General features: G+C 39.9%; 1 protein-coding gene across 1 annotated transcript in view; it reads right to left on the bottom strand.

Moving 5' to 3' along the window:
* The window catches only part of LOC122816773 (germ cell-specific gene 1-like protein), a 3,278,153-nt gene that overhangs the window by 508,555 nt on the left and 2,743,445 nt on the right, over nucleotides 1-26,153 (bottom strand). Inside the window, exon 4 of the mRNA XM_044089790.1 lies at nucleotides 2,423-2,534. Coding sequence (XP_043945725.1) covers nucleotides 2,423-2,534 — 112 coding nt within the window. The remainder of the gene's footprint in view (nucleotides 1-2,422; nucleotides 2,535-26,153) is intronic.

The following is a 26,153-nucleotide window of genomic DNA, read 5'->3' as shown; positions in this document are numbered from 1 at the left end:
CAATTATTGATGTAAATTATATTGATTGATGCTATGAAATCTATCAAAAGGCATCCTTTCATTCAGGATTTAACATATTCCTCATATCCATTCCAGTACTAGGTACCTTCTTTCTCTAGCATATTGTGGTATATGTGTTTATATAACAAAATGACATAAAAACTACCACCTTGGTAATGTACCCTTAGAACAGTTTTCAGCTGTACAGACATAGAAAAACATGCTATCAATGGCCAAAGACCAAATGTATCTGTAAACATTCCTCTAGAAAAATACAAACATGTTAGAGCTCCTACATCAAAATTTCCCACACCAAGTGCAAGTCTGTTGTAGATTTTGAGGTATAGTGATGACACCTACATTAGTACAGCACATGCTGCACGAGCAAGAGTAGTGACAAGTATGCAATCATTTCATTCAAGTACCATAAAATCACGAAGTACCACTGCACACCACCCATAGGCTCAAAGCTGCTAACCATCTTAATACAGAAACTTTAGGAAGTACTTCAGCATCACATAATTTTCTTCTTTCCACCAATTATCAATGGGCCAAAGCATTGCCTATGTCTTAGTTATTTCATAAAGTAAACAAGAAATCCTTAGCAGACAATGAGCAAGGCTGTTATGAACTCTGGGTTACTGACTACTCCAGGATAAACATGGCACCTACTTGTGTGTATTAATATTTTCTTAACAACATTGTTTTATGATTTTATAACTGATAAAACACTTATACTTTGAGCACATCCATATTGGTGCATGTACCACACCCCCTTTACATTAACATTAGTAAAACTAATTTAGAATTGCAATAACTACTTTCTTTGTATTAGTACTTCAGTATAAGTGAGCTCCAGGATTTGTGTTGCTTCACTATCCATCTAGTAAATTATGCTACAGACATTTTTCTTTTGAGGGTTTTATGTGCTTTATCTCTTTTTATGTCCTGGTGGCCAACTGGTTCTGTTCCTGGGGATGACTTTTAAGCTCTGGGTGTTCCATATTTTCAGATTTCAAAGTTTTCTTCTCAATGATTCTGTCTTTGATGATGATATGGTATTTTAATTTTATGAAGAAGATGGCTACTTGCAGATTATTGAATGATTTTTAGTTGAATGATTGCCAGGTGTATTGAGAAAGCTGAATGTGCATTTTGTCAAATGCATGGGATTTCAGAGGTTATTGTGGGTTTAAGATTGGAGGAAGTGTCAAAGTGTGTGTGGGAGGGGTTAGGTAAGGTAAAGTGATAGGCAGTAGAAGTGTTTCCATAAGTGCATGTGTGTTAGGGGTATAACTTAAGTGAACTGTGTTTTGTGTTGGGGGGTATGTACTTGCATGTGTTCTATGTCTGAAATGTCACATGCAGTGGTTGTATTAAACAAAGTTTTTTTTTCAGGTAAGAAGCAAGGTTGGGGTTAGGGGCAGAGACAGGTTTTGGGATAAATGAATTAGTAAGGTGAAGTGGGATGGAGTGAAAGTACCCACAATGCAGTCATCCAAACTGATACCCTCACACTAGAATGATAGAATTGTCATCCATCACTTACTTCCACCCACCCCTGCCTGACTCCTTCAGCACATCAGCCATTAATCAAATAGAAAGTCATCTCAATCATAGTTAGGTCTTACTCCAAAGGAATTTAAGAGCAGTTCAATGATTTCAAAATTCTGGTACAAAATGTTGGAATTTTGGGTAGATAAGTTACAGGTCAACACTCTTATAGTACTGGCCCTTTACTTTTAATATTTTTGTACCATAATCTAAAGAAATAAGCAAGGAATCATTAAACATTATTACACAAATAACATTATACCTGTTTAAGCTTTCATGCCATCTTACATCTTAACTGTGATTTGCCTCGACTATATGGTGTCCATTGTATATTGGAGTAAATTCACCATGTTCTAAGTAGACTTGATAAACGTACATGTTGCAGTATGAAAACATGGGGAAAGAATGAAAGCAAGAAAGAGATAATTTTGTTGCAAAATCTAAAATTCATAAATGAAAAGAAGGTGCACTGATTGAGACATGACAGTTGCATTAAATATTCCCAGATATTACCGATTACCATGCAACATTACTGAGGAAACCCAGTACAGTTTAGCTACTTCAGTATGTATTGTTCAACTTTACTAAGTATTACTATTCATCTTAATCTGCATAAAGGGCTTTGAGCTGAGTGCATTTTCCCAGTGGCCTCCTCTTTATTAATTATGTGATTCAGCTCCTGTGACCCTAATGCAGTGTCATTCAGGTGTATTGTTAGAATGCAAGCATAAAAATGGGATCTGTCCTGGTGCGACCTTCATGGTAAAAAAATGTTAAATAAATACAATAAAAAAATAAATAAATAAATAAACACATAATAAAAATGTAATACAATTTACACATTAATTCCTATAAAAAGTACTCTTACCAGAAGGACCAACCATAGTCCCATGAATGGGGTCGCCAGTCTTCAGGGCCAAGGCTGACTGTGACTTGAAAGACCTGAGTGTACATCATGTGTGCCACCATACCAAGGAGACCTTTAAAGAATTAAAGAAAAGCAAGGTAAAGACTCAGAGGCTAATTGTAAAATGGTCATATCAGTTAACTGCATTTCATAGGTGCTAGTATTCTAAATTTTAAATACCGGGGTTTAGGTCAAGAAGTCAAAGGCAATGTGAAACACTTTCAGCAATGTAAAAATTATTGCACTTAACAGTAGCACAGGCTGCAACCTGTAGAAATGTAAACTAATATTTGCATGTTCAACATAAACATCTGAATCAACATTTTTTTTTCATATTTTTTTATTTTCTATCATACTTCACAATTTCTTCATATGAGTGCAACACAGATCTGTGCTTGTCATGCTTTTCATATACAAATGATTAAAAGAATGAAATAATAAGGTGTGACAAGCAAAGAAGCTCTAACCATGTCAAGAACAGAGGGGTCATTTGTGTAGACTTAGTCACCTTCCATGTCAGTTCATGTTTTACATGTGCACAGTTAAGTAATTTTTAAGCTGCATGTCTCTATCTGTATATTCAGTATTTAGCTGTAGAATCCAGGCAGATCAAAGAATGTCACCACTGAGGAACTGAGTATGAAATGGAATGAGATTCAAGCACAGACAGTGGTAGTCTTCCAGCAAGTGTCGAATACCACACAAGTTGATGGGGTGGGCAGTCCAGCAGGGAAGGTAGCCTACTGCATTTCCTGGATGAGCAGACTGAGAGTGAGTTCTACCACAGCCAGACACCCTAACAAAGCATTTTGGGTGTCTTAGGTGGAGCTAGCCTGGGTAGTAAAAAGTTAAGGTGCATTTATTATGTCACAGAGCCCTACACCAGTGAAAGATAAAATTTTGCGGGGACAGTATACAAACCTGTTTGATTTGCTAGAGTGGATGGTTCTCAGAGAATAGAAGAAACTGAATCTTCACAAGACTTGGCAGTTACATTGCCCATTTTGAGAAAGAGTTGACTATCTAGATTCAGGGCCAGGATGTGGTATAGTTGAACTTTGTATATCTCATAGTGGGAGTTGGAGAGAAGGAGCAAACACTTCCACTGGTAGCATATTTTCTGACAATTAGGAAAGCACAGAAGTTGAGGAATAGTAGTGCTTGGCTCTGGTATGATAAATAATTTAGGAAACTAAAAGCTACAGATAAGTCTTTGAGATGAGAGGCTAGGAAGAAGACACATAGCTAGGGACCATGATAGACAAATCAGGTTTAGCTCCAAAGGCAACATAAGAAGGAGAGGGAGATGGTTTGAAGGTGTACTTTGCATTTAAATTAAGAAAATGTGAAAATGTGCTTGGTCAGTGTACAGGTCTGGACACAGGTGCTCATACTGTCGAGGTGTGCATAGTGGGGCTATATGCTGGCATAAGTAGAGTGGACAACTGCCATGTGGTTTACTGTTCACACAGAAGGGATAAAGGTGGGATGCCTCTTGCCCTGGCTATAGTATCCTTGTGCTTTTGTAGAAGGACTGGTACACCAAACAGCCTACTCTCCTATTTATTTGAAGGCTTTATTGTCCCAGCTTGAATGGTACCCATATAAGGTCATAGCAGGAGAATGTCTAGCAGTGTTGTAGGGGATTTTCTATTCAATCGTTGGTGGGGGATTGCTAATTTATGTTTAAACCTGCAGTCGCTGAAAGGTCTGGAAGGTATAGTGCATTTGGTTAGAATGTAAAGGGAGTAATGCCTCCATTTAGATAATTTAGGATATATGCTTTTTGCCTGATATCAAAGAAAAATCCAAGTGAATTTTGCTTGATTCATCATCTTCATTTCTGGAAGTAGATTTGGTCAATTATTGCATTGACCAGAGAACCGTGTGGGCACAGTATGCACTACTGGATGATGCAGTATTGGCTGTTCAAGCCTTTGATGATTGGTTGGTAAAGCTGGATACTAAATGAGATTTCTGACTGCTAACAATATGGGATCAGGACTGATGCAACTTAGTGATGCTCTTAAGAAGGAAAATTGTATTTTGACAGAGCCATGCCCATGGGATGTAAAGTTGCATCTCCTATATTTGATAGGTTGTTCTCAGCAGTGTAGGGGATGTGGAAACAGGAAAGCCTACAATGGAGGGTGGTTAATTATTTAGATGACCTCATCTTAGTGGAAAGATTTACATTTTTTTACAGCTGTGTGGGGAGATGGGAGTACCACTGGATAAGAATAAACAGGAAGGCCTGGCTAAGGTCATTATCCTTTTTGTGCTTAGTGATGAATGCTGAAGCACACCTTTCACTTTTTTTGGCTACTGTAGGATAAGATGGAGAGGCTGAAGGGGAAAACTGAGGTGTGGCTAGGTCTGGATAAGATTAGGGTTAGAGATGCAATGCAGTTATGTAAGGACATAGGGGTGGGTAGGGCTAGATCAGCAGCAAACATGGTGAATGGTCACAAGAAAGAGTATCACAGAGTGAGAGTTAGTAAGGGAGTAAAGGAAAATATATGTATTTGAAAAGAGATTTTGGAGCACTTTAATGGGACAGTGATGGGGCAGGATGACGGTGTGTCACCATATATCTGGCATCTGCACATTGATTCAACTGGACACTCTGGGAATGAGATCCAACTTTCAAAGAAAGTAGTTTGCTGCAAGCTGGCCTGTGGTGTGGCCAGTGGAATTGTGGAAACATATTTCTTTGCTATAATTGATGCCCACTTTGCAGCAACTGTGGTGTGGTTGGAAAGTTGTTGAACAAAAATTTGTCTTTCATTTGGATAGTGAATCAGCTTTGCACAGTTTGGTTAGGAAGGCAGCAAGGCTAGTTTCTGTACAAGTGAATCTCAATTTGCAGTGTCTTAACATTAGTTTGTCATTTATTGCTAAGTATATACCTGATAAGTTTAGTCTAATGGCTGATAGTCACTCCTTGCCAACAAACCTTCCCTTTGACTTGCAAACCTGCACTACAGCACCTTTGTGGCTCTGCAAACCAGTGCAACCAAATAAATGTAAATGTCCTTGCAGCAGCTGACTGACTTCCAAAACCACTCTTGCCAACAAACCTTGCTTTTGAATTGCAAACCTGCACTATGCCACCTTTGTGGATCTGCTAACTAGTGCAACCAAATCAAAGTAAAAGTCCGTGCAGTAACAGTCCAACTTAATAAAACCACTCTTGCCAAAAAAACTTACTTTTGACTTGCAAACCTGCACTACAGCAACTTTGAGGCTCTGCTAACCAGTACAACCAAATCAATGTATGTTTCAATTTTATAATTAAGAAACAAAAATATGTTCATCTGTAAGGTAACTGCTGCCCTTAAACAGAACCCTCGAACATCATCCGGACCCTTCTGGCTCCTCCCTTTTACCTCCTATTAGTTTTGTCTCTATACATACTTGTTATACACTTTTTTTTACAATCTTGAGCATCTCTAGGTTCGATTGTTACATTTCCCTAATGCTATCACTAGCTGTGTAGTGCATCTTCCCATATATTCAGCAACTCTCCACTATAGCTTACACAAACCTCTATGAATATTTCTACTTTCAGCTATACTCCCCTTATTGTATGCTCTCGCCCACAAATGTATTTATTATTTATTTCAGTTTGATGACCGGGGAAGTCCACTGGGTCAAGAAGAGCCCATTTCCGGTGGAGGCCCAGGGTGAAAAGCTCCAAAGACACAATACATTCATACACAATGTAATATAAACATAATTGTTAGGCTAAGAATACATCAAATTACATACATACAAAATGCATCATAATTCAACATATTCATACACAGAGCAGTCTAACATTATAGTCAGTCTGAGAATCCAGCACAATACAAATGGAGTAAGATATAATCATGAGAGGAGACACAGGCAATGAAATGTCATAGTGAAATTTTGAATGTACAGAATAGTACAGAATTAGTTTTATTTCGATATAATAAAATCTAACAAGGTTATTCAAGGTGCAGTAGGAGATAGTCCCGGACTGTATAGTGGGGTGTATTAGTGGGAGTAGTAATGAAATGAGAAATAAGTGATGGAAAAGAGAATGAGAGTGGGAATGGGAATGAGAAAGTATAGAGGGGGAGTCATGTTGGAGAGTGGCATGGACATGCCAATTATAACATATTTTTAATACCATTCAGTAATTACTTTTACAAGCATTAACTGCCATTTACTCACTGATAGTTTTTTTCTTTAGGCAGCTGTGTGATCCAGGTCCATCCCATTCTGTTCCCCTTGCTCTGCTGGAGCTCACTATACTCCCCTACCCTACCCCTAATTCCCACCCACCTGCACATCTTCTGCATTTACTTTTCGTCTAACCCCACCCTTCTTCCAATTAACCAATCTCTAAACATGCTCCCACTCCCACAATATAACACAAATTACAAAGCAACTATATTGCACCTCCCTTCCTGGATACACAACCCATTTAAAGCCACACTCTACCACAACTAATCACATACATATAAAATCTCAACACTTTCCCACCAAAAATAAACTCCCACCAAACAAAAATGTCTTCTATACATATTATCATCCTCATCTCTCTCTATCAATCTTTCTCCACCTTATCTATTATCACAAACACATAACAACCCATTATAGCTTAATTGCTCCTGTACTCTTTAACCTATCCAAAACAGAACTTTTGATATACAGATACCTCTCAATATTACCCATCCCAAATCTAGTTCACAAGATTACTGAGCTTACACCAAAGCCATCACACCCACTCCTCCACAATAAAATCTCAAATAAAACAAAGTGGTGATAGTCATCCAGACCCTGGTCATGACCCTAAACAGCAAGCATCACTAAAACCAATCTCCACCCACCAAACTCTAATCACTACCCTAAAACCTAATACTCCCAGCATTCTTATCATGAATATAAATGTAAGAATCCTGCTAAATAAAATCCACAAACTCCACACAACCATCTATACTCACCTGTCATAGCCATTTTAACTGAAAAATAGCTCAAGCCTCACATAAAAGACAATTAAATTCTTCCTCCTGGCTACAACATGCACAGACTAGATAGAAAATAGAAACATGGTGGAGGAGTAGCAATTCTATATAAAGACTCCTTAAAACTTCATAGAATCTAGTCTGACCCACCTGCCTATAGAACAGAGAAATACTTTCCTGTCAACTTGAAATCAACCCATACAAACACATAACCATACTCTCTGTCTACTTCCCTCATGGTAATCACATTTCCTCAGTCAAACCCTTACTCTCCTGGTCATCGCATGGGGGATTTCAATATAAATTGGTATACTTGTTCCTCAAATAGACCCTCTAATCACATAAATCTCTATGGATAGTCCCAAATTATAAACTCACCCACTTGAATGGATAAACACAGTGTCAGGCAGTCAGTTCTTGACTGGATGCTAACTTATAAACCTTCTCTAGTCTATCACTCAGCTGTCTCCCAGAAAGCCTAAGTGATTACTCTCCCACCCTTCTACTTAGACACAGAACCAACCACCCAAGACCCTCATTATATAGACAGGTTAGAAATAAGAAAAACATTTCTGCAACCACTTTTGCTTCATTACTACAGCACTGTGACTGGTTACCAATAAAATACCTCCAACTTGACTCTGCTGCGTAATACTTTATTACTAATTTTCTTGACATTCTAAGCACTTTGGCTCCTGTTAAAAGGGTTCAAATCAAATCCAACTACACCATATGGCTGTCAAAAGAAACTAAAGAATTTCTTAAGGACAGAGATAAAGCATGGTCCTACTATCACAGAAATAAAAAACAAAGCTTTTTCGAAACTTACCATCAACTACGAAACAAATCTAAAACCCAGATCAAAAATGACAAAAAACCTTTATACTCAAATACAACAATCTTACCGCAATACTCCCCAAAATTTCTGGGAACATATAAAAAAACTTCTACATCCTGGTCAGTCCTCAACTCCATCCTCTACCTCCCATAACACCCAAGATAGTTTGGCCATACAGTTCAACTCCTTCTTTACCAATTCCATCCTTTCACTGGTACACAATAATAACAACACTCCACTATCTATTCCACCACCTTCCTCATCTACCACCACCTCTTTCTCTTTTAACCCTATTCAAACTTCTACTATAAGGAAAACTACTAAATAAACTAAAACCCACAACCCTTGCAATTGATCAACTACCCAACTGGTATCTCAAGTTAGCAGCTGACACCATCACCCATCCTGTCTCTCTGCAGATCAATAGCTTGATCAGAGAACAGTACATCCCTAAACTCTGGAAAATTTCACACATCATTCATCTACACAAGGCAGGTGTATCAACTGAATTTTCCAACTACAGACCAATAGCTATTCTCTCACCATTAGCAAAAATCCTCAAAAATGCTTTCACTCCCAGTGAATGGACTGTCTTACCTCTAATAACCTTCTAACAAACACCAAACATGGCTTTAGGCCCAAGCATTGTACTACAACAGCCCTATTAAGCTTCATTAATAATATTAACCATCTAAAAAATGATGGGCAGCAAGTTGCATCCATCTTCCTAGATATGTCCAAGGTATTTGATACGTTATCACATAAAAAACTCTATAATGAGCTAGTATAATTAAATTTATCTTACTCATCTCTCTCTTGGTTTCACAATTATCTTACAGACTGTCAACAAGCTGTGAAATGGTAAAATGACCTATCCCAAAACATACCGGTCTCAGTCGGCATTCCACAAGGGTCAGTCTTAGGTCCACTTCTCAGTACAATCTTCAGCAATAAACTACATACAGCAACCAATCTGGCAACCAAAGTTCAATATGCAGATAATTCAGCTCTAATTGGCTCTGTTCCCTCTCTGTCTCAACTTAAAGTAATAAACAACAAAGCTTTTTCAGACTTAGAAACTTACCTCTTCAACAACAAATAATCCTAAATCCCAACAAAACTAAATTAGTTATCTTCTCAAGCAAAAAGCCCATCAATTAAACAATGTCTTTTATTATCTACTCAGCCAATAACACCACAATAGAACCTGTCCCACAAACCAAACTACTAGGGGCCACCACCGATAGTCTCCTTAGATTTGTTAAGCATGTTGCACTAGTCATTCAAAAGATCCATATAAAACTTGGCTCACTCTATACAGCCAAGTAATTCCTAACCAACGGCATCAGACAAGCCATTGCCAGAACCTACATTTTCTTTACCTTGCTATATGCCTCTCCAAACTTTACCAACCTCAAAAAAACAAACCTACCCAGGCTAGAGGAATGTTATAACAAGATTGCCAAATTTGCAACTAACTTCTCATATAGATCCCACCAGTGCACTTCACTTCAAGAACTAAACTGACTATAACTACCCAACCTCCTCTCTTTGAACCAACTGAACATAGCACATGCCATCATAACTAAACCTGAAAACTGCCCAGCACTCCACAGTCTTGTCCACCCATACACTCACCAAATAATCCTTAGCTCCTCTGACAAATTCCTATTAAAAGTACCAAAATCTAACAATAGCTATGGAGACTCCTTATATTCCAACCAAATTTCCAAAGCCTGGAACTCAATCCCATAGAATATCCCTACACCACCAACTCAGCTAAGTTCAAACAACTTTTTAGGACCCACCTAACCAATAACTGGAACTGCTTATGTACTTTCCCTGGCTAAGCTCAATCAATTTCTTCCTCCAGCCAACACTCTCCACAAACACTTACTTACCTCCACTTTCACTTTACTCAGCCTTACTTATTCTACATTCCCTCTGCCAAGCCTCCCTGTACTGCTGTCTCAGCCACCCCACCTCTCCCATTTCTGAGATATCCTACCACATCTTTCCCCTTTTCAGAGATATACTCCCATATCTTTTCTTCTCTACTCAACTAACTCCTTGTATCCACCATGACATATCTACAAACTATTACCACTTTCTTTTTTTCTTTCTTCAGATAACCCCTTATAAGCTACAAGTTGTACTTGCAAAATATTACACATAATACATAAGTGATTGCATCAAAACTGTTACTCCTAGAAATTCTAGCTGTATGATTAAAAGCATCCAAACATAGCTGTATGCAACGCTGATGCCCCACCAATGGCCCAGTAATTAAGGAGCCTCAATGCTCACCATTAGCACCAGTGTGAGACATACATTGGGAAGATGGCAGGTACACACACAGTATTTTCTGATGCAGCTCTGCATCAAGTGCAATTTCCCTAAAGAGCACACAGAGACCACAGTCAGTCCAGATCTGGTTTCTTCCCCTTTCTCCAGATCCCCAGTAAGACTTCTCACTGGCACAGCTATAGAGTTGAGATCTCAGTTGAGTGGCCAAGCCAAAACCTCCAGCACCCTCTCTGTCCAACCAGTGCTTAGTGTCCCTGCCCAAGTAGCTGACACACACATTCTTTGAGGTTTGATTTATACACACACACCTGAGAAAGTCTGGCACATGTTTACTAGTTATGCCCCATTATGCCCAGACTATAAAGTAGTTATTAGTGCCACAAGCCAACTCCTTATCAGCCACCTGAAGGCCCTTAACAAAGGGTGTCCAATTTTACTGTGTAATGTTGCTATCAATACAAATGGTAGTTTGACCAAGAGCAAGGCTATTAGGAGGGGCCTACACAGTGTCACCAAATAAATATGCAGGTACTCTCAGAACTTAAATATGTCTCACAAAGATCAGCCACGATGAAATGTTTAAATATATTTAATAATAAATAAAAGAACAAGAAAATACTCAGTATGTAATCACATAACATCAGAGTTCAAAATCACAGGAGATATTTAAAGCAACACTGCAGAACAGTCTCAAATAAATAAAGAAAAACATCTGAATTAATCTTTGCTATATTCCTGACTGTATCTAAGAGAATTACTGCAACCTAGTAACATACATACATAGCAAGCTAGGCAAATGTGGTGAACGGGTCTTCCAGCAGATGTTGTCAGGTGAAAGAAAATACAGAATGATCTCTCTCTCAGAGAGTTCTTAACTTAATATCTCAAATATTACTGCTGTGATAGCTTGTAGAATGACATAATTTCTTGTCATCTGACTTCAGTTCTCAGGCTCAAAACAACCATTGATGCCAGCAGGTAGCATTTAGTATCTACCTGTAAAAATATATAGACCTCAGATCTTTTGGCAAATGGTGGAAGTCATAAAATAATTTACATTCCTCGACATTTAAAGACAATAGAAAAAACTTTTCTAGTAGAGACGTTATGTCTCCTGTTGCACTGAAACTGAAAGATAACATCTTTTTTATGGCCTAGCCATAAAGTAATTTAATGTCAACTATTTTTCTAAAGTTTTGCAAGTTAACCTCCTGTGTTCCAGTTTCTCCTGTTAAAATATATACATGTAAACAATTACAATAGTGTACATACATTTTTGTTCTTTTCCAGTAGGCTACACTGTGGATTCATCTTTAACCTCAGTACTTTGTAAAATATTTTTTCAGCACACACTTCTGTTCAAACTATCTTATATGACATACCATTCTAATACATTTGTAACACAAGCAAATGAATCATGTTGATATTCACAAATGACATATAATTATTTACAAAATTCCAGATAACTGGGCTGGCAGTATCTCCTTTCATGCCACGTCTCCCCCTAGAAGAGTCAAGCTAGTTTTTCAAGTGCCCCTTGAGAAACATTGCTAGAGAAGATTGAGCCTATCTGTGAATACATTATTCCATTCCCTGTGTTGAGCTTCCAGCTGCCTTGACATTGCTGAACCCAGTACAGTGCTGCACTGTCCTATCATATACATGCAACCCTAGGCTCCACCATAGTATTTTGGGATTTTGCTGGCTGGGTCCTTGTAGCCATAAATCCCCATTAGACTCCTCCTGCTTTTTACTGCAAAATACATAGCACAAGGGCCTCTCTATCATGGTAAGGTTTCATCATGCTAACATGGTACAGTTTGTGCGACTGCCTCCTCTCTAGCAGTTCTACCATGTAGTTAACATCCCTGACCTTATTTACCACCTTGACAGGTCCATCCCAAGCCACTTGCAGCTTGTGTTGTCTGACAGGAATGAGTGCCATTACTTGCTGCCCCACAGCATACTCTCAAGCTTGAGCATTCTTGTCATACCAGACCTTTTCCTGCTGTTGTGCACCTGCCAGGTTCTCCTGGGCCAAGCCTATGAGTTCCCTGAGACTTGTCCTGAGATTTAGGACATATGCCACAACAGACTCTTTGTGGGATGCGCACTCACTCTCCCACTCATCATGAATCAAATCTAGAGGACCCTCAACCTATGACCATACAGTAATGCAATGGGTGAAAAACCTGTGTATTCCTAGGGCACCTCTCTGTAAGCAAACAACAGATGGGGCAAATATTTGTCCCACTCCCTCTCAAACTGGTCAGCAAATGCCCGTAGCATGGTCTTTAGTGTACAGTTTAACCTCTCTATCAGGCCATTAGTCTGGGGATGGTAGGGGGTGGTCTTTAAGTGCTTCACCCCACAGTGCTTCAACAGACAAGCCAGCAGGTCTGACATGAAACTGACACCTCTGTCATTCAGCATTTCTTTTGGGAAACCTACCCTGCTAAAAACCTGTAAAAAAGTGCTTGCCACCTTTTCTGCCTCGATGAAGGATAGGTCCACTGCCTCAGAGTATCTGGTAGCATAATCTATTACCACTCGGATATACTTTTTCCCTCTGGAATGTGGGATACTCAGAGGCCCCACAATATCCAAAGCTACCCTCTGAAATAGCTCCTAAATCACAGGCAAAGGCATCAGAGGAACCTTGACCTCATCTCCTGCCTTGCCTACTTTTTGTCACTGCTCACAAGTCCTGCAGTACCCTGTTACATCTCTGGAAAATCCAGGCCAAAAAAAGTTCTGCATAATATGTCTCTTTGTACACTTTATGCCCATATGACCTGCAAAGGGAATATCATGGGCTATAGCTAGAAGTACCAGATGGTAGGCTCTGAGCACTACCAACCGCTGCATTCTCTCACCCTCTAGCCCTCCCTCATAGGTTCATAGGTTCATAGGTTCATACTAGGCTATCTGCCCTAGGCCATTTATAAGCCTAGCCAGAGTGTGTTTGGCTTTCACCACCCATTTTAAATTAATTTTGCTATGCCCTTTTTTGAGGTTAGTTTACTGTGCCTCTGTCTAACAGTGACACAGAAGTGATACCTGGGGTAAACCTACGATCTCCCATCCACTCATCAAGATTCCTCTTGAAGAGAGTCAATGAGGGACTCTGCCTAACCTGGACTAGGATTTTATTCCAGAGTGAAGGGAGCCTCTGGGTTATGAATCTGTCCCTCCAGCATGTCCTATTTATTTCAGAGCTGAGGTTCAAGCCTCTTGAGCATGTAGCTCGATGGGATTTGGATTTTCTGAGGTGCAGCATGTCCATTAATTCTGGGTTGGACATGGCTTTATACGTCAGGCACAGATCACCTCTGAACAGGCGGTATGCCACTGAGTAGAGCTGGAGTTTCTTTAACCTGGCAGCATATGGCATCTGTTTGAACCCTTTGATCCTCTTGGTGAGGTACTTTTGGGGTCTTTCCAGTTGCTGCAGGTGTCTGGTAAGGTACATCCCAAAAGGTGCATTGCACTCAATTATGGGCCTGATGAGGGATGAGTAAAGAGGCACGATGACCTCTCCTGATCTAGATGTGAATCCCTTCATGATTAGGTGGGCTATATAAAATGTTTTTCTAACCACTTTGGCCACGTGGTTGACAAATGAGAGATTGCTATCAACTTGGGTCCCCAGGTCCCTAATTACTTCTTCTGTACCTAATGGATTACCACCTATGTGGTAATTTGTGGGCACTTTGCTTTTGCCAAAGGGGATGACTATACACTTTTTGGCATTTAGCTTGAGGCCATGGCTCTGGCACCAGTTGTCTGTTTCTATGAGGCCCTTTTGGAGGATGCTTGTGTCGGCTGGAGAGTCGATTATGGCACCCAGTTTGCAGTCATCTGCGAACTTGGTCAGCCACAGTCCTTCCGTGTTTGCCTGTACCTCTAAGAAATATATACCGAATAAGAGAGGTCCCAGGACTGAACCTTGTGGGATGCCACTTGTAACTGGTTTGGAGTCTGACATGGCTCCAGCAATTCTAACCATGTGGGTTCTGTCCTTGAGCCAGTTTGCAACCCATCTAGTGACATAGGGGTTTATGTTTAAGCTGGTGAGCTTATCTATAATGCCCGAGTGGGGTATTGTATTGAAGGCTTTTGCGAGATCCAGGTAGGCTGTGTGGACCACCTTCCCCACGTCAACGACCTTGGTGACTGTTTCAAAGAAATCGACCAGGTTTAAGAGGCAGGATCTGCCCTTAACAAAGCCAAACTGGGTAGGATCCAGTGTCTGTATGTCCCCAATATATTTAGTTATGAGGTCCATGATGATCCTTTCCATAGCTTTGCAGACCAAGCTAGTCATGCTTATGGGGCGAAAGTTTCCAGGATCCGTTGAGGCACCACCTTTGTGGAGAGGGACCACTGTTGCTGTACGGCACTCTTTGGGTACATATCCTGTAGTAAGGCTGAGATTGAACAGTAGTTTTATGTTTGGGTTTAGCTCTTCTTGGAGTTCATGTAGGATGCAGCGCAGGACACTGTCTGGTGCCATTGATGCTGTGTTTTTTGCTTTGGAGAGGGCGGCTCTTACCTGAGCATCTGAGATGTCAGGGGGGCAGCACTCTGCTGGGATAGATATTTGCCCTTTTGGTGGGGAGGGGGGGAGTTTGCGCTGAACCTGTCAGCTAGGATGTTGGCAATGTCTGTGGGTTCGGTGTATTTTTTGTCATTTTGGACTAATTCTGAGCATATCTGGGAATTCCCACCCAGGTTCCTAACATAACTAAAGAAAGCCTTGTGATTATCCTTAGTGTCCTGTGCAATTTTTCTCTCGAAGCTGGCCTTAGACGATTTTTATGAGTGCCCATAGTTTTTTTGCAAATACTGATCAGAGATGCCTTCCCTTTTTGGGATTTTGCTCTATCATGTAGTAGCTTCCTCCTTCTATTGTATAGTTTGTTTATGGCTGGGGTCCACCCGACATGATGTCTGCCTTTGGAGGATTGGGTCTTGGTTTTATTTGGGATTGCATGATCCATGCATTCCTGAAGGTGTTCATAGAATACATTTATAAAGGATTCTCTGGTCTGGGCCATATTTTCCACAGGTTCAGGGGCTTTGAAGGATACCACCTAGGTTTTGAGGAGTGTGAAATTTGCTTTAGAGAAGTTTTTCACTGTGTTTTTTTGGGCAGGGGGTGTGGTCAGGATGTGAATATCCAGTGAGATTAGTTTATGGTCTGATCTTACCAGTGCGGGATACACTTCTGGTCTGGAGCATAGAGTCCCCATGTTGGTGATGATTAGGTCCAGTATGTTTTCCCCTCTTGTGGGAGTGGTAACAACTTGTTCCATAGCATTTGAGTTTATAAATTCTAGGAACCTTTGGGCTAGGGTGTTGGAGCTAGAGTAATGCTCCCAGTCTATGTTTGGGTAGTTGAAGTCGCCCAATATAATGGTGTTTGGAGAGACCTTCATATTTTCCAGTGTTCTCAGGAAGGCCGAGTGGGGTTCCTGGGTTTGTGAGGGTGGTCAGTAGCAGGCTATAAACTGGAAGGCAGTTTTACCCACTGTTAGTTGCACATGGATAGTCTCTGATGCTTCATGCTGTGCCAGCAACCCCTCAGGGGTCCACTCCCTATACATTAACCCTTTGTCCCAGTATACAGATTCCCCCCTCCCTTGAGAATCAGGTACCTTCCTGGCTACCTACCTCTGGCCTTGCAATGTTGGATTTGAAAGTTGAGCCTGTCTCAACTCTCTCTCTTTGTAACCCTTCCTAGCTCCCCTTCCACAGGAAGTCTGGTATTCTCTGACAGCGGTGCCTCACTGTCAGCCTGGGTACTACTGTTCACCTCTGCCCCTGCAGTCACTCTGTCCAAGGGATCATCAGTACCCACCAGCAACTGTGGCTCACCTTCAGTCTCACTGTTACAGAGTACCTCCCTCTCTGAAGTAACAACCAGACCGGTCCTGGCTGCAAGTCTGCTGTCTGTCTGGGTTCCCCCAGGCTAGCAGACCCAACATGCTTGTGTACAAGCCAGACTGTATGTAACTGCATGCACACAAGGTACTGCATTATCAAAAACATTCCCTATCAGGACATTTACAGTGATAGCCTCAAAAACACCGACTTGCTTGCTTCCTTTTCCACCTTCCCAGTCAAGGTGAACCCTAGCCAAATGTATTTGGAATGGGGTCCCTCCTAAAGCTCTGACTGGAGAAGACTGCCCAAGCAAGTAGTGCTTGTCTTTAACCATTGCAGGCTTCACAATGGTAAGGTCAGAGGCTGCGTATCTCTTAGCAATGGCCTGTTTCCCATCTACTAAGATAGGATATAACCTTTTGTGGTAGTTTGGTATGCTTGTTGTCTCCAGACAACTTACTTCTGGCATTCTGTCATTCCCACTTACTGGCTCGCCACCTTTTGTTCCCCAACTTACCTCTATAGACATCTGTATGCTACATGGCCCCACTGGTTACATTTAAACATTTAACCCCTGGTCCTGGCCATGTACCTGAACTAGTGGCTTCCCATACTACTGGCATACTCTGTTGGGGTGGTTTAGGCTGCCAACCATGGGTTTTCTTAGACCCATGAGCAGCACTGTGTATCCCTTTTCTGTGCAGTGATGCCCTGCTTACTAGGTATAGTTCTCCCTTTTCCCAAACTCATCTGCTGTGTTACATTCTCTACCCCCTAACCAAATTCTTATGTCTTCAGGCAAAATGCTAAGGGCTTGTTCCCTCACCAAAAGGTCTGCCAGCCCTTCAAAAGTGGAGACCTGACACCCACTCACCCATTTATGAAAAAGAAGCTTAACTCAGCAATATATTCACACACACTTTCATCTGCCTTGCATCTGTGCTCATGAAACTTTTTCCTATAAGCTTCAGGTGTTAACTTAAAAGACTCTAATAGACAGCTTGCAGAATGAAATAATTTCTTGTCATCTGACTTAATTTCCCAGGCTCAAAACAACCATTGATGCCAGCTTTTAGCATTTAGCATCTACCTGTGAAAATACATACATTCCTCTACATTTAAAGACAATACAAAAAAACTTCTCTATTACAGATGTTGTGTCTCCTGTTGCACTGAAACTGAAAGATAACATATTTTTTTGGCCCAGCTATAAAGTAATTTAATTTCAACTATTTTTCTGAAGTTTTGCAAGTTAACCTCCTGTGTTCCATTTTCGCCTATTAAAATATATACACTTAGTTACAACAGTGTATATACATTTCCGTTATTTTCCAGTAGGGTACACTATAGATACATCATTAAGTTCAGTACTTTGTAAAATACCCTTTCAACACACACTTCTGTACAAACCATCTTATATGACATATCATTCTAATACATTTGCAACACAAGCATATGAATCATATTGATATTCACAAATTATATATAATTATTTACAAAATTCCAGATAGCTGGGCTGGCAGTATCTCCTTTTGTGACAGCAACTTTCAATATACACTAGTTCTGTAATTGTATATGCCGTACTTGTATTACATTGTATGGAAATCTACTATTGTTTATTTTCTCTCTGATATTCTAATGAATACTACTATTGTATGTAAACCAACTGTAATTTACTGTATGTTTGCTTTCTGGTGCTACTATATTTTTTGCTTTTGGGGTGCTTTTCCCTCAGGCCTCTTTTGAAAATGGGCTAACTGCCTAGATGGACTATCTCAGTATACAAATGTTAACTAAATAATTAAATAAACAAAATAGTGCTGTATTGGTTGATTTCTCTGTTTTTTTTCCTGGAGGCTTACCTTTGTGGGATAGGTGTCGGTCACTTGGCCTGCTTGCTAAGTATTTAGTGCAGAGGTGATAGTTGAGGTGGTAGGAACAATCAGGGTGCACTTAATGGCCTTGGGTGTGGCTGCACAGTTCTCATGTAGCATAGGTTGGACAAAACCCTGGTTGTTTCTAAGGATGGTGAAAGGCTGGGAAAGGTTAGGGAAAAGGCTAATGATAAGCATTTGCCAGTAAGAAGACATTTGTTAAAGGTGTTGGTGAGAAGATTGTATAAGGTTTTGGCTTCGGTGGTGGAATACTTGTTATGGGCGACATTAGCATTTTCCTCTGTATGAACGTTCCTTCTGGATTAGTGAATTGGCTGTCCAGATGAAATGGGCAAATGTCCGTGAGTCTAAGGAGGGGGTGTTGATTTGGTTACAGAGTGCCAAAATAGGACAGTCATGCAGAGGGCAATGAGCAGTCTTGTTGTGTGCAGTGCATTGAGGTTTAGTGTGACACAGATTCCCTTGTAGAGACCAAAAGCTGATGTTTTTGTCATTTTTTTATTTGGGTACCCTGGAAAAGGTTAGTCAATTTTAGATAGTGTTAAAGAAGCTTTGACTAGACAAGTAACTGCTGATGCTAGATAATTTATCTCATTCCTTTAGGGCTGGCAGGGTTTTGAATTTATTGGATTATGATATATCAATTGATGTGATTAAAAAGCAGGGCAGATGGGTGTCAAATGCACATTGACTTTATATAAGATAAGTATGGTTTGCAGGTCAGTGGATTTATTTTGGTTATTTGTTTTTCTGCTTTGCAGAATGCTGACAATTGTTTATCATGAGGCATTCATATTTTCATTGGGCATCAAAGCAAGCTGTGGTTGGACTTCTGGGCTTTTTCTTGGGTTTTGGCCTTAATCGTTGTGAGTTCTCAGCCTTTGTCTTTGATGGACAAGTTAAAGCTAAAGCTTTCAAGCCCAACTTTAGTTGCATACTTGACTGGTATTGATTTGGGAGTTATTGCAAAGTGAAGGGTATTGCCATAGATAGTACAGAGTTGGTATTGGTGAAGCAAAGATTTCCTAGGATGGTGATTGTCTGGTCTGGTATCATTCTAAGGTTAGCATGGACAGGGGGTACGCTGGCTGCTATTGAGGTGACTATGCATTTTATTAGTCACACAGTGGGTAGTGCTACCAGTTCTTTACAAATTATGGTTTTAGAGTGGGCCTTGATCTTTTCAATATTCACATTTCACTTTTGTTCAAGGACATAGTATCCATCTCTAGCTGTAATAGAGTCTAGTCTTGAAGTTTATATTCAGGAAATTATTGGGGAACAAGCTGCCATGGAGGCAGCCTCCTGGGCTTTCAGGGCACCTTAGGCCTCTGCTAGGGAGACTGCTATTTCCCCCATTCCCTTTCTTGGGTCAAAAGGGTAAGCTAGGAATGAACAGTGCTGGCAATACTGCCTAGAAAGTGCTGTTCATTGAAGAGTGAACAGTTGGTAGTTATGCTGCTAAAGTTTCTGGCTTCAAGGTATTTGTAGGTGAGTAGTATAAATGTGTCTACCAGTGTACATAAGTTTCTAGATGATTGATGTGAACACACCTGTTAAAAGTACTTTTTTTTCACTGGGTCTTATTATTGTGTTATGTTATATATGTGTTGCCAAATGATTGAATTATGATTGCATGAAATAGTTAATAAAGTTGATTGCACTGAAGTTTGAAGTGTTATTTGTGTTCAAGCAGGTGGTTAATGGGCAAGCATGGATTATGAGCTTATTGTACTTGAACTTTCTATTGTAGTAAATCATAAAGGAGGTGATAATAATGATACAATACATCACTGAAGGTTGATTTATTTTAAAACATTTAATCGTAACATGCTAGCGAAATAGGACAACAAAGAATTATACAACATCAATTAATCTGTAGTTCAAAGATGATTTATTTATTCTAATTTGATTTTAATGTTCTACCCAATTCTTCTGTCTTCAAAACAGGTGTGACTGTTAGCCCTATTCAAATGCAATTCCTCCATTAGTCTTTAATTCTTCTCATATATTCACTGGGCCCATTAATCTATGCCTATGGAACTTTGCTTATATATTTTTTTGCAAACTACATGGAAATTCCTGCAAATTTGACTTCAAAATTAATTTAACTCATACTGTTTATGTTTCACATTCTTGACATGAATATGCCATTATCTTCATCATGTGCCTGTATAATTTATTAACACCATGAATAAAGCTTAAAAGTTGTTCAAGATCATCAAACATAAACACATATTTTATATGTGATAACACTTATTAATAAACTGCAAAGCACATACTTGAATTTTTTTTGTGACAAGTGAATGCTCTTAGAATTTGAATACATAAGACAAATAAGTATTTGTATTTAAGCATCAGCTATTGCTATAAATAACTACTTAGACATATATATATATATATATATATATATATATATATATATATATATATATATACATATATTTCACCTGTCACTTAAAATCAGTGAAACAGTTTATAAATCTGTGACAAGACAATAGTACATCTTATGACCATTGGATTAGTGCATGCCAGATAGCAAAATATAATTTAATGTGCTTTCACAAAGCAATGCATACTTTGCCTGTGAATCAGATGCTAGGGTTTATTTTACCTAATGTAGTATTGAAATCTAAAACAGTGGTTTGATACACATATGACTGACCCTGGGATTCAGTATACTCCGTGTAGGCTTTGCGCAAAGCCTAAATGGAGTTTACATTCGTGCACAGTGATGCACAGTGAATAACTGCCGGCCAGGAGATAGTGTAATGCAACATGAATGGCAGACCTGTTTAACTCAGAGCACAGTAGGTTAGTGGGTTTGCTTTGAATGCCACAGTGATCAGCAGGGCTTAACATATAAATATTTCTCATAGCTCTCAGTCTCTTAGTGCAAGAAATCTGGACAAAGCCCAACATAATGAAGAGATAATAACCCAGAAATAGGGACAGATTTTACATAGTTGCTTTTTAAACTTGCAAATGTGTTAGAATAGCAAGATTTGTGTTAAGATACATTTTCTGAAAAGGATTTGAAGTCTGAGACTCAAATCTATGTAATTGTTATGTGACATCAGTCCTGAGATTATCCCAGTGATATGGCAGAAAAACACAGGTTTTATATGAAACACACCAAAAGATATATAAGGCAAAAATCTGGAAATTCTGTAAAAATCTGGACAGTTAAGAGGTATGATACTTATGTATATGGTTCAAACACAGATCAAGACAGGATATACAGTACAGAATATCATGAAATCCCATTCCTGGAATTCTGTACCAAAGTTGTGTAAATGATCTGTAAAGGTACTTAGACTGCCATGTAAAGAAACACTCAGGGGAATTGTGTGTATTGACCAGGGACACTCAGATAAATTGTTGGAATGAACACAGGGAAAGAGGACAGGTGAAACAACCTCATGTATGGTAGATGAGGACATGTCAATGGAAGACAATTGTAGCAGCAACAGCAATCACATATCAGTATGGTACAGAATGGAATTCACAGTGAAAATATATATTATGTGACTGTCACACAAGGTGACATAACAATGAGGAAGATGTCTGTGTGAGATAAGCATCCTTACATGAAAAATGCAGAGGACATCTATCAGGGATGTGATATACAATTGGGGTAGGGTGCATATTGTGAAGCTGTGCAAACTGATTTGCTTGAATACAATTGTAATCTCAGCAGAGGTCTCCAGCAAGTGGGACACAGGTAAAGGCTTATGGACAACATTAAAAGACGCAAGTACAATCATGGACAATATCAGAATAATACTACCAGTAATCCCATGTCTCAGATATAACATATGTGATTTACAGTAACAAGACAGTGATCAGAGATAATTCTGCAGACACACTTGTACAACTATTATACTATGTCTGAACTATAAGGGTAATCCTGCACACTCTCTTGGCACTGCAAAACATCTGCTGGAAGTGTTAGGAGGGACACTGCTATACCTGTATGTGACATTATGATCAATACAAGCTAGCTGACCGGTGTGCATAGCAAATATATATATATATATATATATATATATATATATATATATATATATATATATATATATATATATATATATATATATATCACAATCCACACTGTCATAAATGTTATCCATGCCAGTAATGCTGTCAAACAGCTATGTATGTACTGTGTGCATCACCGGAACAGGTAGCACACACATCTGGTGTAACATACTCAGTAGTTGTGTTACATACAAGAAAGTAGTCGGCAGTGTGACCACATGCTGGTGTGCATTCCACTTACCATCTACGTAACAAATCCCCCATCTTTTTCTGTCATCACAGGTGTTGTCATGTCTGTGACACCAATCTTTGTTGTGTGTTGATATAGTCTGTATTATACTAATATCATAGCTGGAGTCAATGACTGCCCACAGTCTGTAGTCCTTCAGACAGCTGTTTGGACACAGGATGTGTATGTCATCTGTGATGTCTGTCACTTAAATAATGGACAGGAAAGGGTCTAACAGACAGCCTTGATGTGCGGACCTGATCATTGGACCTGAGATATTAGTCACTTGATACATTTCAGCATATTTAGATGCCACATATGTGATACAGTGGTCTACCCACTTGGTGATATAGGTGTTTATAGCCACAACTGACAGTGTTGAGTAAATACCTCAGTGTGAATTGTGTCAAATGTCTTGGGCTTGTCAAATTCAAAAGGATGATAGTGTTGTCATCATGCATGTCTTTGAGGACATCTAACAGTTGTAACAGGCATGATGTAGCATTGACAACTCACATGGGTCTGTTGCACACAGTCAGGATATTACCAGTGTCCATTTAAAAAAGGTCTATGATGACATGTTGGTCTACCTCACAGATGAAGAGAGTCAGGATGTGTCTATGCATGCATGCATTGGATGCTGTCCTTCCACTCAGACTGATGTATGTTGATGTACACCCTTTTACAGGAACATAGTCTGTGTGGAGAGTGTGTTGAAGTGTGTATTGAACCATGTCAGGAAGCTGGATGTGATGTGTCACATGATAGATGATCTGTGATGTTGTCAAAGCCCACAGATTCTGTCTGATAGGCCTGGATGAAGGTACGATGGTGCATATTAGCTATCCTGATTTGGTCTAAGGATTGAGAACAATCCCCCATGCAGGTATCACTGATAAACTTTCTCAGCTGAGGATTAAACCTTTTGTAAATAGATGGGTAACCAACTGGCTCACTGACAGAAAACATACCGTGAAAGTTGGTGAATCAACCTGTACCAGTAGAGCTGTCACCACTGACGTACTCTGTATGTAAGGTAAGCACTACAGCTCAAGTATGACTTGTAGTGTCTCAGACAGCACTTTATAGCTGATGACATTAGCGGTGTCTGGTGAGAAGAATACGGCAATGACAGTGTCACACATTCTGGTCTAAAAGGCTCACTATAATGTCAAGCAAGTGCACACACAAACTCCAGTTGACTGCATTGAGAACAGAACCCCTACCTATATTAGCACACAAACTACAGAGCTCAGTAATTTATGCAAGTGCCACAGCACAAGTTTGACTTTTACAAGGCTGCAGGCTAACTTATGGTGGAGGACATCAGCAGTGCATGTTGGAGAGAAGATGTTGGGAGGCCTGTGTGAAATGGAGGTGTAGGCATTTGCAAGTATCAAAATACTATCAATCCCTGGGATTGGAGCACTAACTCTAGGATGCACACCTCTGCTCTTCTGGGTAAACACACACACACACACACACACACACACACACACACACACACACACACACACACACACACACACACAGACATGTGCACACACACACACACACACACACACACACACATACACACACACACACACACACACACACACAGTTTACTGCAGTGAGAACAGAACCCCTACCTATCTAAAGTACACAGTCTACAGAACTCAGTAATTTATGCAAGCACCACAGCAGAAGTCTGATTTTTGCAAGACTGCAGGACAACTTATACTGCACAACATCAGCACTACATGTAGGAGAAAGATGATGGGAGGCATGCATAGGTTCATAGCTACATAGGTTCCTAGGAGCTTACTAGACTAATGACCCTAAGGCCTTTACAAGCCTAGTAGTGTAAAAACCTAAATACCCTTATTGAGCATAGTTAGATGTTTGTTCTTAGCACAGTAATGTTGTGATCACCACCGACTGGCCCAATGTATGAGGGACATAGGTGCCCCCCCCCCGGAGTGAATTAATAATCAGCCATCCAGCTGTTTAATTTGCTCCTGAATAGGGTCATTGAGAAGTGCTGTTTCACATGTAGTGGGAGCCTAATACAGAGAAGCTGCAAGCACTGGGAGATATATCTGTCTCTCCAGCATGTTCTGTTTATGTCTCAGACTAGGTTGAGATCCTGGAGCAAGTTATTCTTGTTCCATTTGATTTGTGGTTGTCCAGCATTTACATAAAGGTAGTGTCTAAGACTGTTCTGTATACCAGGCCCGGGTTACCTCTCAGCAGCCTGTATGATACTGAGTACAGTGACAGGGCTTTTAGTCTTTCCATGTGTGTCATGTTTTGGAGGCCCTGGATTATTTTAGTCAGAAACTTCTGTGGTCTCTCCAGTTACTGCAGGTGTCTGGTGAGCTACATACAGAAGGGATCATTGTACTCAATTACTGGTCTAATAAGGGTCGAGTACAGTGGAGTTATGACCTCCTTGGTCTTGGGTGTGATGCCCTTAGTTTATGAAGAGGGCAATGTTGAATGTGTGTCTTACCACTATGAACACATGGTGATTGAAGTTTAGACTGCTATAAAACTGTGTTCCCAAGTCTCCTACCACTGAGTTTGAGCTTAGAGGGGTGCTATGTATAACATAATTAGCAGGGCTACTTTTTTCCAAAGGCATTTTATTGCATTAAGTTTCAGTCCATGAGTTTGGCACCAATCATTTGTCTGTGCCAGGCCTTTCTGTAATATGTTAACATTGTTGGGGCGCCTCTATATGACTGTGCCCAGTTGACAGTCATCTGCAAACTTGGTAAGCCACAGGCCATCTACCTTCGTCTGAACTTCAGAGCAATAGTTTTCAAACAGTGGAGGGCCCAGCACAGATCCTTTTGGTACTCAACTGGAAACTGGTCTACTGGTGGAGGTGAACTCCCCAACTTTGACAGTATGCATTTTGTTGGTGAGCCAGTTGGCAACTGATCTAGTAATATATGGGTTAATCCCCAAATGGGAGAGTTTCTCTATGATATCTGAATTGGGGATTGTGTCAAAGGGCTTGGCTAAATCAAGATAGGTGGTATGCCCTATTTTCCCTCATCCAGGGCTTTGAGGACATTATCAAATAAATACATTAGGTTTAATAAGCAAAATCTACCCTTGACAAAACCAATATGGGTAAGGTCAAGAGTGTTGAAGGTCACCTATGTCCCTGTGGATGAGGTCCATGATGAATCTTTCTTCAGCCTTGCAGATATGGCTAGTTAGGCTTATAGGTCAATAGTTCCTAGGGTCAGTTGATGGATGTGTAGGCATGCTCAGATTGAAGATAGTTCTAGTTTTGCATGTTATCAGATTGATGTGCATTGTATATCACACAACATTTGATATTAATTTAGGTAGTGTAGTTGATATATTTGTGTAAAAGTACTGGAGACACCAGAGTTGCATTGCATGGGGATAGGAAACACATGGCTGCATTGCAAATATGTTACATATTGTTCAGTTTAAGTTTTCACATGGGGTTTCACAGCATAAAGAGTAAAATGGACAG

This window comes from Protopterus annectens, chromosome 12.part0, assembly GCF_019279795.1.
Source record: "Protopterus annectens isolate FY-2018-M chromosome 12.part0, PAN1.0, whole genome shotgun sequence".
NCBI classification, from domain to species: Eukaryota; Metazoa; Chordata; order Ceratodontiformes; family Protopteridae; genus Protopterus; species Protopterus annectens.
The sequence above is the reverse complement of the archived record's forward strand: the minus strand, read 5'-3'. Positions and strand labels throughout refer to the sequence as shown.